Source organism: Crocuta crocuta, unplaced genomic scaffold (genome assembly GCF_008692635.1).
Source record: "Crocuta crocuta isolate KB4526 unplaced genomic scaffold, BGI_CrCroc_1.0 scaffold339, whole genome shotgun sequence".
In the NCBI taxonomy this organism is placed as follows: Eukaryota; Metazoa; Chordata; class Mammalia; order Carnivora; family Hyaenidae; genus Crocuta; species Crocuta crocuta.
The window spans coordinates 562,194-574,752 of NW_027530357.1; the positions used below are offsets into that span (position 1 = coordinate 562,194).

At 46.9% G+C, this 12,559-nt stretch overlaps 1 protein-coding gene across 1 annotated transcript in view; it reads left to right on the top strand.

The window, feature by feature from the left end:
- Positions 1-12,559, top strand: part of SVOP (SV2 related protein) — an 80,602-nt gene that overhangs the window by 33,525 nt on the left and 34,518 nt on the right. The window contains exon 6 of the mRNA XM_077765963.1: positions 6,665-6,789. Coding sequence (XP_077622089.1) covers positions 6,665-6,789 — 125 coding nt within the window. The remainder of the gene's footprint in view (positions 1-6,664; positions 6,790-12,559) is intronic.

Consider the following 12,559-nt stretch of genomic DNA (forward strand, 5'->3'; position numbering starts at 1 on the left):
GTCCACACCATGACGAATTACCGAGTTCAAACCGTGAAGGGTGCCAGAGCTGGGAAACCGGGCGCTAAGAGTGAATGCACAGCTGCAGTATTGTGAAGAGTTCATTCTTCACCAATGTATTGCATAGCCTGGGACTGCTCCGCCCTTACTTCCTACTTACCTCCGGTGCTAGCCTGGACAAATGAAATGCTAAGGTGACATCCCCGTGAGAGCATGGGCTCTGAGACCTGACTGCTAAGGTTCAAATCCAGGCTCCTCTGCAGACAGGCTGCATGACCCTAAGCAAGGGACTCAACCTCCCCGTGCCTCAGTCTCCTCATCTCTTAATGGGATAAAAATAACCTCTCTTCCACAGGAGTGTTCTAGGAGTAAATGGGCCCTTGCACCGAAAGCTCTTGGCACGGAGGAAGCAATTCATAAACGTGCATTAGCGTTCCTATCATTTGCCAAGTTCATGGTGCTGATAAATGGTGACACCAGTGTTAAAACGCAGGTGTGTCTGCTCCAGAGTCCACATCCTTGGCTGCTGCGAGACAGAACTGAATTATCCCCCAGGATTCGGTTGACCAGTTGGACATTCATGCATTCCAAAGACATGAAGCTTGGGAGGGTTGCCTATAGAGTGGCCTGCACAAAGCTGGCATGACCGGAGAGGAGAGAAAGCGTCCCAGACTTCAGGGCCCTCTCCTCCCTGCGTGGAATTCTGGCCCAACCACAGGGAGGATGGATCCGGTTCTAATTATAAAGCCTCTGTAGAACTCCTCCAGAAACCGAGGGTGAGCCGGGCAGCTGGCGAGCTTTAGCAAGTGCCAACAATCTCCTCCTAGCTCCTTGATCTGCCTCCACCCAGCTGGGAGGCTTCTGGGAGGGCGTCTGCTCCATGACTTTGCAGGGGGATCACATAAGGGGTTAGGACTCAGTGGGCCGCTTTGATTCCTACAGAAGTTTCTACACCCCGCGGGCTTATGGCGGCCACAGAAAGGAAGGGCAGCTGCAGGTGTGTGGCCTTGAGGGGACGAAGATAAACACACCCAGGTTCATATTCTGATGCTCCTTCCCCTCTGCCGAGTGACAGAAGCTTAGGCAGATATTTTCACTTCTCTGAGCCTCAGTTTCCCCATTTTCCCCTCCTGTAAAATAAGGTTGATAAGAGCAAGAGTTCAGAGGATTACATAAGAAATGTACGTAATGCTCTTACAGCAGTGTTTACTGATGCATGGTTAGCCCGCGATCCATGGGAACTATTACTGGCTCTGACAAAGAATAGAATATGATCGGGTCACTCTCTGGTTCAAAGTCTATAGGTCCTGCCTGGATGGCTCTGTCCATTGAGCATCCGACTCTTGATTTCACTCAGGTCATGATCCCAGGGTCGTGGGATCGAGCCCCACGTCAGGGAAGGCACCACACTGAGTGTGGAGCCTGCTTAGGATTCTCTCTCTCTTCTTCCCTCTACCTCTCTCCCCTGCTTATGCCTACTCTTTCTCTAAAATAAAATGGAAAAAGAAATTCAAAGGCTATAGGTCCGTGTCATCTATGTTATCTATAGGAAAGGATGAAGAGAAAGTGGCTGGCGGGCCACAGACCTCTCCTCTCAGTATTTTGAAGATCCCCCCAGGCCCCTTTGCCCCGTGACTGTTTCCCCCGTACTTGTACATGACTGGAGAACACCGGGGGTGGGGGAAGGGCTGTAGACAGTCTTTCGTGACTGAGCAATGCTCATGGCCACAACATCAGCAAGCTCCTCTTGGCGGTTACAGACCCAGAACCCTATGGCAGGAAGACACTCAGAAGCTTACAGCCATTGCAGGCTACAGGCTGTAAACCAGTGAGCCATGAACCAAATACGGCCTACCCAAGGGTTTATTCAACCCATATGATACTGTACAGGATTTGGAATCTGTTGCCTCTGTTTCAAAAATGATGTGTTTTGCATAAAAATAAGGAGTTGTGTATTGTCATTGTATTTTTTTTTTAATTGGGCAACCTGGCAGCCCGGGGTCCACGTTCCATGATGGCAACTTGGGGCTAGAGCTGAGTAGAAGCTGACAAGATGGCCAAGCTCTCTTGCATTCTCTTGGACCCGCCTGTCCTTGTTGTGGGATAGTGTTGTGCATGTTCTTGGTCAGAGGCAATGGGAACCATCAAAGGCCCAGAAGGAGGGGAGTGGCTCCTCGAAGATACGAGCCGGCCTTCAGGGTTGGAAATCCTGAGTCCATTTCTGGCTCTGCTGATCCTGGATGAATCACTGGACTGCTTTGACCCTCCCTGAGCTGGTTTGTAAAGTAGGAGTGGAAATAGCGGCCTCTTTCCCTGGCTGCTGTGAGGACCTTGTCTTACGTGACAATAATTACAAAACGCAAATCAAAGTTCCGTGAAGCCAGAGACTATGGCCGCCACACTCCCTGTAGCCCGGGACAAAGTCCAGTGTTTAGCAAACAGGAGGCACTTGATATATGCATGGCAAAGGGATGAATGAATGAATAATAGTGTCTTGACTGCCAGGCACTTGACATGTGCTCCATATATACATATTGAACAAATGAATGAATGAATGATGCATAACAGTACCTTTAGTTCTGGGCACACAGCAGGTGCCCATTACATGTATACTGAACGAATGACTAGTATATAGCATTATCTCTAGGGTCTGGCACACAGCAGGTACTCGATATATGCTTATTGTTGAATCAATAGTTGAATGAGCAAATTAATGAATGCATAATGTCTATGCTTCTATCTGTAGAGCTTGGCTTACAGGGAAGGCTCAGTAAATGAATATGGAAGGAAGAAAAAGAGAGAGGGAGATGAGGGGGAGGAAGGAGCCACCAAGCTGAAAGGCAGGACAGATGTTAGGCAGAATGACAAGTGAGGTTAATGAAAAGCTCAAAGGCCTGGGAGACATTTCTGCAGAGTCCCGAGCACAGCTCGCACGGGGCTTCCTGGCAGTGCCCATGGCTTTGCAGTAGCCCTGACGGTATTCACAAAGGGTTGCTGAGCGCTCATTTCCGGGCCAGCTGGAAAGCCCTGGCGTCAGCGGGCAAGTGCAGAGCTGGCTGCAGTCTGCTGTGACCCCACAGGACAAGTCAGCACACAGGTCTTTGCTGCCTAGCCTGGGGTCACGCAGTGACCCCCACGGGGTAACGCAGCTCCCGGGTAGTCCCTAGAGGGAGGCTTAGCTTTTAGGCGCCAGTCTGGGTGCCCTTTTCCCTTAGCTCTGCCTCTTCTCCTGCTCTGTTTTCCTTCTTTCCTTTCACTTTCTCTGCTGCTAATGATATCCTATTTCTGATTCAAGACTCCTTGCATTCCAAGGAAGCAAACCCCTCTTAAATCAGCTTAAGCCAAAAGAAAGGACATAAGCATATGTGTGGCAAGTACTGATTTCATAGTCATGGGTTTTAGGGGTGCAGAATTGCATTATTGCTGCAATAGAACCAGAGCTCCCTAGGCTTTCCTCATTCCTAGCCCACCTGTTTTGGTATGCACTTAATATCTTTCTTTATAACAACTTCATTTAAAAAAAAAACAACACCTCAAATGCATGTTTTTGGAAAAGGAATCTTTATAGAGAGTCTTAAATAGGAAATCAGTAGCAATTGGATAAGTAGGAAATATCTGCAAACATAAATGCAATGAAGGGACACCTGGGTGGCTCAGTCAGTTAAGCCTCTGACTTCAGCTCAGGTCATGATCTTCACGGTTCTTGAGTTCAAGCCCCTTGTTGGGCTCTGTGCTGACAGCTCAGGGCCCGGCACCTGCTTTGGATTCTGCGTCTCCCTCTCTCTCTGCCCCGCCCCTGTTCACGCTCTGTCTCTCTTTGTCTCTCTCTCTCTCAAAGATAAATAAACATTTAAAGAAATTAAAAATAAATAAATAAATACAACGAAAAAAAGTGTTACTAAATTCTAGTCAGTTCTGGTAGCTCCCCGCTGCCCAGTCTGTTACAGAGAGATTAGCAGGCATTTTAAAAGGCGTTAAAGACAGACTAGCACCGCATGGATACTTTCTCTTGGACGCAATCAGAAGAATAACGATGGAAATGAAAAGAAATCACTTTCTTGCAAGGTAATGCAAGTTGTTTAAAATATTCCCCCCTACCTCTTAAAATCATTTTCTGAGAGACTGGCAGACCTCCAGATTTCTTCTCTACTCCCTTTTAAGCCGTTTTCATTTTTAAAGTTTCTTTATCTCTACACCCAGAACACTAGGCTCGAACTCACCACCCCAAGATCAAGAGTCACATGCCCTTCCGACTGAGCCAACCAGGCACCCCTGTCCATTTTAATTTAATTTAATTTAATTTAAAAAATATTTTTAATGTTTTTATTGATTTCTGAGAGAGAGAGAGAGACAGCGTGAGCAGGGGAGGGTCAGAGAGAGAGGGAGTTACAGAATCTGAAGCAGGCTCCAGGCTCTGAGCTAGCTGTCGGCACAGAACCTGAAACGGGGCTCAAACCCATGAACCAGGAGATTATGACCTGAACCGAAATCAGACGTTTAACCAACTGAGCCACCCAGGCGCCCCACGATTTTAACTTTAAAGCTAAAATCACCGTGCTTCACACTTTCCCCCAGGGAGACAGGAGCGTGAACTCAAAGATGGATCTGGGAGAAGTACTACAGAAAGAGATCTGCCCGGACCCCACGTTGCAGGTCTAAAATCCATGTAAAATTCACATTCTACTCCATAATGCGTCTGGTGTTGGTGTGATACCAAAATCCCATTTTGGGGGCACCTGGGTTGCTCAGCTGGTTAAGCATCTGACTTCAGCTCAGGTCTTGATCTCACGGTTCGTGAGTTTGAGCCCTGCGTTGGGCTCTGTGCTAACAGCTTAGAGCCTAGAGCCTGCTTCAGATTCTGTGTCTCCCTCTCTTGCTTGAGCTCTATCTCTCTCCCTCTCTCTCAAAAATAAATAAAGCATTAAAAAAAATTTTAATACCATTTTAGGGGCACCTGGTTGACTCAGTTGGTTAAGTGCCTGACTTTGGCTTGGGTCGTGATCTCATGTTCTTGAGTTCAAGCCCCACGTGGGGCTCTGCACTGACAGTGTGGAACCTGCTTGGGATTCTCTCTCCCTCTCCCTGCCCCTCCCTTACTTGCTCGCTTGCTCTTGGGTGCGTGCTCTCTCCATCTCTCTCTGTGTCTCAAAAATAAACAAATATTTAAAATAAATAAAAATCCCATTTTAAATTGAATTCACCCTTAATTTTTTCTCAGTCTCTAAGAGTAATGAACATTCCCAGCATAAGTTCTGTGTTTGGCTCATAGCATTGTGTCCCTCGGTGGTTCTCAATCCCATCAAATACAGTGTCCCCTTTACTCAGAAAGTGTTATAGAGGTGCCTGGGTGGCTCAGTCGGTTGAGCGTCTGAGGCTCTTCATGAGTTCCAGCCTCACATTGGGATCACTGCTGTCAGTGCAGATCCCACTTCTGATCCTCTGTCCCCCTTTCTCTGCCCTACCCCCTTCCCCTCTCAAAAATAGATAGACATTAAGAAAATTTTTTAAAAAATTTTTGATGTTTATCTATTTTTGAGAGACAGAGCACGAGCAGGGGAGGGGCAGAGAGAGAGGGAGACAAAGAATCTGAAGCAGGCTCCAGGCTCTGAGCTGTCAGCACAGAGCCTGATGCGGGGCTCAAGCCCACTAACTGTGAGATCATGACCTGAGCTGAAGTCGGATGCCCAACCGACTGAGCCACCCAGGTGCCTCTAAAAATTTTTTAATAAAAAAGAAAATATTATAACAACTTTTAATAATGCCCCTTCATTATCCAGAAATAATTTCAAAAATAAAGTAGCCACTCATATAATCTTTAAAAGAAATCAGGTATAAAAATATGAAAAAAAATAAAAGAAATCAGGTATAATTCCCTAATCATGATAGGATTGAGAATTTGCTTAAAGGCAACAATTAATTAAACAAGATTTGTTTTCAAAATGCAAATGTGTATGTACAATTGCCTAGGTAATAAAGGGAAGTGGTTAATATTTGTCCCCAGTTATAAATAAGCTTGTATTTAATTGAATTTTGTTGATGCTTTTCTCTTCATATTTGACATTTTGAAATAGGTTTAGATCAGTCTATTCATAGATACACACAGAAGCCCAGGGAATGCAGACGGATACTGAAGTGTTCTCTCCGTGACTCAAATACCATATGCAGTGTTGCCACTGACAACACGGCTTCCTGCAATGATGAACAAGTTTGGAAAGTTCCAGATAAAGCCATGCACCGACTTCCTTTGATTTACCTAGAAGTTGCACTCCTGCAAAATTAAGTGTATATTCAAACTATGTCCTCCCCCAAATCTTATTTACATATAAAATAGAGTGACGGTCAGTGTGCAGATAATCATAGTCTTCAGTTTGAGATGGGGCAGGATGCAGGACCCGAGTCACCGAGTCTCATGCACTGCGGGACATCTAACATCTCAGGGCAGTGTGTATTCAGTGCCCATCATGAGACAACTAAGAATACCCCACTGTTGCCCCACACATCCCCCCCAGGGATTGGCACCATTATGCAGAGAACCCCTTGGGTCCCCTTGGTTGTGTGGGTTACCGTGTGGCATGACGCCATTGATGGGGGCCATCATGCTCGGGGGCCACACAACCTGCAGGTGCTGAGAAGCACTGCAACTCGGTGTCTTCCTTCTCCACAGGGGCTGAAGATCAGCGTGCTCTGGACCCTGTACTACGGCATCCTCAGTGCTTTTGCGCCCGTGTACAGCTGGATCCTGGTGCTCCGGGGCCTGGTGGGCTTCGGGATCGGAGGGGTCCCCCAGTCGTAAGTAAACTTACCCAGCTCTGCCATCCAGCCAGGCAGCCGGTCCACTACGTTCATGGCCTCGGGGGGGATGCAGGGATGGCCCATCAGGGCTTCTGGTGTCAAGGAGGTACCATGTGGCCAGAGATTAGTATCGTTATTAGTACTGTAATAATTGACAACACGAAAGCGACACCTGGCTGGCTCAGTCGTTGGACTGTGAGACTCTTGATTTCGGGGTTGTAATTTTGAGCCACGCATTGGTTATAGAGAATACTTAAAAATAGGATCTAAAAAAAAAAAGAACACAACAGCTAGAAAGTCATAGATGTGAAATATTAGTAAAAATATTAGACTAGCATTGATTGGACATTTCGCTTGGACACATTGCAACAGCCCCAGAAGATGTGTGCTGTCAAGTGATTGCAATCTCCATTTTATAGTGAAAACCAAGATTCAGTGGGTGAAGTCGTTTGCCCAAGTCACGTGGTGTGCAGTGGAACTAAGAACCTGAGTCTGTCTGCCTACAGCGTCCATGCTCTTAACCATCACGCATGAGGCCCTTTACCCACTTCTAACCTAAGCATGGGGTGGGGGTTGGGCCTAACCGTATGTGAATTGAGTGCTATTTTGTTGTGCTGTTGTTAAGGTGCTGAGAGTAATCAGTTGCAGAAAAAAGTCACTCTCTCCTGGGAGATTGGCAGACAATGGCATGTGGGCGACATCTGACCTGCTGACTGCTCTTATAAATAAAGTTTTATTGGAACACAGCCATGCCCATCATTTGCATATTACCTATGTCCTCCATATACAGCAACGAAGTTGAGTAGTTTCAGCAGAGTCAATATTTACTATCTGGTACTTTATAGAAAAGGTGCATTGACCCCATCCTAAAGGATGATAATGGCCAATATTTAGTTTTTACCAAGTGGCAGTTGCTATTCCAAACCAGTTACCAGATTATCTCATTTAATCCCCCCAAATTTCCTAGGCATTTTCTATTTTTTTGTTTAGTTTTTTACTTAAAAAATTTTTTAATGTTTATTTATTTTGAGAGAGACAGAGCATGAGCAGGAGAGGGGCAGAGAGAGAGGGAGGCTCTCAGACAGAGCATGAGCAGGCTCCAGGCTCTGAGCTGTCAGAACAGAGCCTGATGCGGGTCTTGAACCCACAAACTGTGAGATCATGAACTGAGCTGAAGCTGGACGCTTAACTGACTGAGTCACCCAGGCGCCCCATGTTTATTTATTTTGAGAGAGAGAGCTCAAGCATGCATGCACACACAGTAGTAGGGGAAAGGAAGAGAGAGAGAGGGAGAGAATCTTTTTTTCTTAATTTTTAAAATATATTATTTGTTTTTTAAAAAATATTTATATTTATTTCTAGGAGAGAGAGAGAGAGCGTGAGCAGGGGAGGGTCAGAGAGAGAGGGAGACACAGACTCTGAAACAGGCTCCAGGCTCTGAGCTGTCAGCACAGAGCCCGATGCGGAGCTTGAACCCACGGACCGCGAGATCATGACCTAAGCGAAAGTCGGACACTCAACCGACAAAGCCACCCAGGCGCCCCATAAAATATATTATTTGTTTTTAAAAGATAGAGAGAGCAAGAGTGGGAGAGGGGCAAAGAGAGAGAGGGAGACACAGAATCTGAAAGAGGATCCAAGCTTTGAGATGTCAGCACAGAGCCTGATGCAGGGCCCAAACCCATGAACCATGAGATCATGACCTGAGATGAAGTCGAATGCTTAACCAGCTGAGCCACCCAGGCACCCTGGAAAAGAGAGAATCCCAAGCAGCGCAGAGCTTGACACGGGGCTCAATCCCATAAACCATGAGATCATAACCTGAGACAACATCAAGAGTCAGTGGCTCAACCAACTGAGCCGCCCAGGCACCCTGGTAAATTCTATTAATCATCCCATTTTATAGATTTTACTGAAGCACAGAGAGGTAAAGTGACTTACCTCAGGTGGGACAGCCAGGAAGAGGCAGAACCAGAGTCTGAACTCAGGAGCTTAGGCTGTAACCATTGCATTGTACTTTTCTTTCTATTAAGGATGCAACCATAAGAGACTCTTAAATACAGAGAACAAACTGAGGGTTCCTGGAGTGGGGGGGAAGGGCTACATGGGGGATGGGCATTAAGGAGGGCACTTGTTGGGATGACCACTAGGTGTCCTATGTAAGAGATGAATCACTGGGTGGTTCTACTCCTGAAGCCAAAACTACACTGTATTTAACTAACTTGAATTTAAATTTAAAAAATTTTGTTTGAAACACCCAGAGACAGATTGGGGAAAATATAGGATATTTCATAGGAAGAGATCTGAATGAAAAGAGGAAGCTGTAGTTGAGTCTGAGGAAGTCTAATTCCTTGGAAGGCCCATTCTGGTTAACTAGTTGAGGTGAGATATGTAAGAATTGAAAGCTGAGGTTGGACAAGGAGACCAGGGCAAGCTTGCTAAAGGTCTTGAATGCCAGGTCAAAGGTATTGTCTACAGGCAGTGGGGAGCCACTGAGAGTTCTTGAGCATGGGAGGCACTTTGGAAGTGTTAATCTGGCAAGAGTCGGTAGGATGGGTTAGAGGCAAAGAATGATAATTCCTGTAGCAATAATTTAGGGAAATTTCACACGAGGACCAGTTTATTCATTCATTCAACCACTATTTCTTGAGAGCCTACTATGTCACTGACCTGCACTAGATGCTGGGACTACAGCAGTGAACAAGACAGACATGGTCCCTGTTATAAGTGGGGATCCCGGGGAACAGAATGTGAGATGGAGAGTAGTGTGCACATGGCTATATCGATCAGCACCTGCAGGGGAGGGAGAAAACCGTGAATAAGCAGAGGAAAGAGTTGAGTACAGCTGAGCCTATAGGAGTTCCAGAGCTGGGGTGGCTCCTTAGAGTTATTCCAAATTGAGGCATGGGGGCTGGACCCTTGCACCCTCGTATCAGCTGCATTGGATGTGGGCTGCCCTCAAGGAGGGAGCATGACTTTGGGCAAGGCAGCTACTTTGGGCCAGGGCAATTCCTGCAAGGAACTCAATTCTGAGGTCCTAGCAAGTAACATTTCTGGTCATTCCAGAAGGACTATGTGCCTTAGTCCTGAAGGAGGAGTTCAGGTGGCCTCATCACAGCACCCATGACAGTCCACCCCTTGATCCACTTGCTGCATATAATGTCACCCCATCTAGGAACAGCTTCTCCAGGATTCTGGTTGGTCTTTTCCCTGAAAAGACCATGTCCCATGGCTAGTGGGACAACGTGCAGTCATCTCCTATTGCTGCTGGCCTCACAGCTACAACTGATGCCTAGTTTCTCCCTCTCCTGCTACTTATTCCAGGTTCCCCTTGCATTGGGCTGGCATGTCCACTGATCAAGATGATCTACTTCTGGTGGAGTGATCCAGACCCTATACCCTCAGAGTCACCATGCCCTCCCAGGCCATAGCTGCTGCTTGTCCATTTAATATCAAAATCGGGCAGGGCATTACCAAGAGATGTCCACTGTTATCACCTGGGTTCCCCATTAGATAACAGTAGCCATATCAGGAGATAACCACCTCCTAATGCCCAATTCCTCAGACAGAATGCTGACTCCTTTCTTGACACAAGGAATCCAGAGTTACTAGGTGGCAAGCATTGCTTAAAGTCTATTGGGATTCTTGTGGTGTCCCCTGGGGGTGAAGCATGCCCTCTCTGGGAACCAGAACCTCTAAACCCACAAGTAGGGAACATACAAATTCCTCCTTCAACCCTTGGATTTCAGAACGATGTATTTTTTTACATAGTACCCCATGATGGGCATTGATTTAAGGTTGTGTTGTGTCCTGGAAGACAGTGACCCATCCTCACCTGGCATCATCTCCAAGCCGATGCCTCCATGGCACCTTCAAGAGGCTATTCTGTCCCTTTCTTAGGCCATCAGTGTCATGGTGGCATGAGATATGATAGGACCAGTGGATTCCATGGTCATGTACCTGCTGCTGCATCTCTTTTGATGTGTTTCAGCTTCCTAGGTCTCAAGCACTGTTCTGTGGGATTCTGTGTCAATGAATCAAATACTTTGAAAGCCCTCAGATAATGGTGCTGGCTGGCAGGAAAGGCAAACCAATACCCAGAATAGGTGCCAATTCCAGTCAAGATGAGTCACTCTGCTTCCAAAATGGAAGATGTCCAACATAAATAACTTGCCACCACGTGACATGGGATGGTTCCACCCTGGGGGCTCTGTGTTGGTCTCTGCTGATGGCAGATTGGCTCTTCGGCCGCAAAAACAGCAAGATTGGCTTTGGTGCTTGAGGATCTGGCCATTGCCTCTTGTGGGCTAACAGTTCACTGGTTGATTTCTTGAGCCTGTTGAGTATCACGATTGGGGAAGACTAGGAGAGGGGCTCTTGAAGGGTAACGCCAACACTGAAGGAGAAAGGCTAGGTCATGGTTACCAGATTCGCATCCTGACTCTGCCGCATAATAGCTGTATGCCCTCAGGCAAGTCACTAAACCTTTCTACGCCTCACTTTCTTCCTCTCTAAAATGAGGACGAAGGACAGCATACCTTTGGGGGTCAATTAGAATATTAAATGACAACACGTGTGAAGTGCCTGGGACAGTCCCAGCAGAGGACTTAGTGAAGGTTAGCATGTGTCTGGTCTGCCAAAGACTTTGGTAAGAAGCTCGGGTGTCAGTGTGATGGATGTTGGATGGTAATTACGGAAAGAATAAATGGGGACAGGAGATGTGACCACATGGATTTAACATGGGAGCTAATTCCCAGACTCTCTGCCACTTAGTGGCTGGAAGGGCAGTGAGTGGCTCTCAGTTCTCAGTCCTTCTCTCCCTATTCATTATTGATTCCTCCAGGGCTCTACAAAGGAGGCATCTGACATAAACTCCTGGACCTAGGATGGGTTTAAAAACCACTAGAGCTTGAGGCAGAGACCATTAAGCCAAACCTATAAATCTGGGCTGGCAGGGGCTTGTGGCCAGTGTCTTCCACATCTGGACCAACTCCAGGGATTCCTGCAGATGCTGCCACTGCCCCATTCATGAGCCATTCATTGACTAAGGGACAGTTTTCCCCCAGTGGCTGGACGGAGTGCACTCACACAAGGACACATTAAATTCCTTTCCCAGGGATGCTCATGTAGTTGATGGGCAGAACCAGTCTCCAGAGAGCCTCCCAGATTTTCTTCCCATCAGAGGGGAGGGAAAGGAACTAAGAATTCAGAATGCCCAGTGATTCCTGTTTGAAATGGTGGAATGAGAGGTGCTAGTTTTCTCCTTCTCCTTCTCCACTTTTGCTGGAAATGTCATAAAAGGCATAAGAAATAAATCTTTAACAGTGTTGGAAAGCAAGAAAAGGGTGCCATCAGCCGACAGGACATTTTGGGGAACCTCTGGAAGACTGTAGGCAGACAGGATTCCGATGGCAGAGGAACTAGAAGAGAGAAAAATCACCTCCTAAAAATGCAAAGGGGAGGGGCACCTGGGTGGCTCAGTTGGTTGAGCGTCCTACTTGGGCTCAGGTCATGATCTCAGGTTTCGTGGGTTTGAGCCCTGTGTCGGGCTCTGTGCTGACAGCTCAGAGCCTGGAGCCTGCTTGCTATTCTGTGTCTCCTCCTCTCTCTGCCTCTCCCTCACTTGCACTGTATCTCACTCTGTCTCTCAAAAGCAAATAAAGGTAAAAAAAAAAAAAAAAAAAGCAAAGGGGAGAGATCTTCAGAGAGGGAGGACAGGACCCCAGGGGGTAAAATTAAGGACACAGAGCAGCTGGGAGGCCTTTAC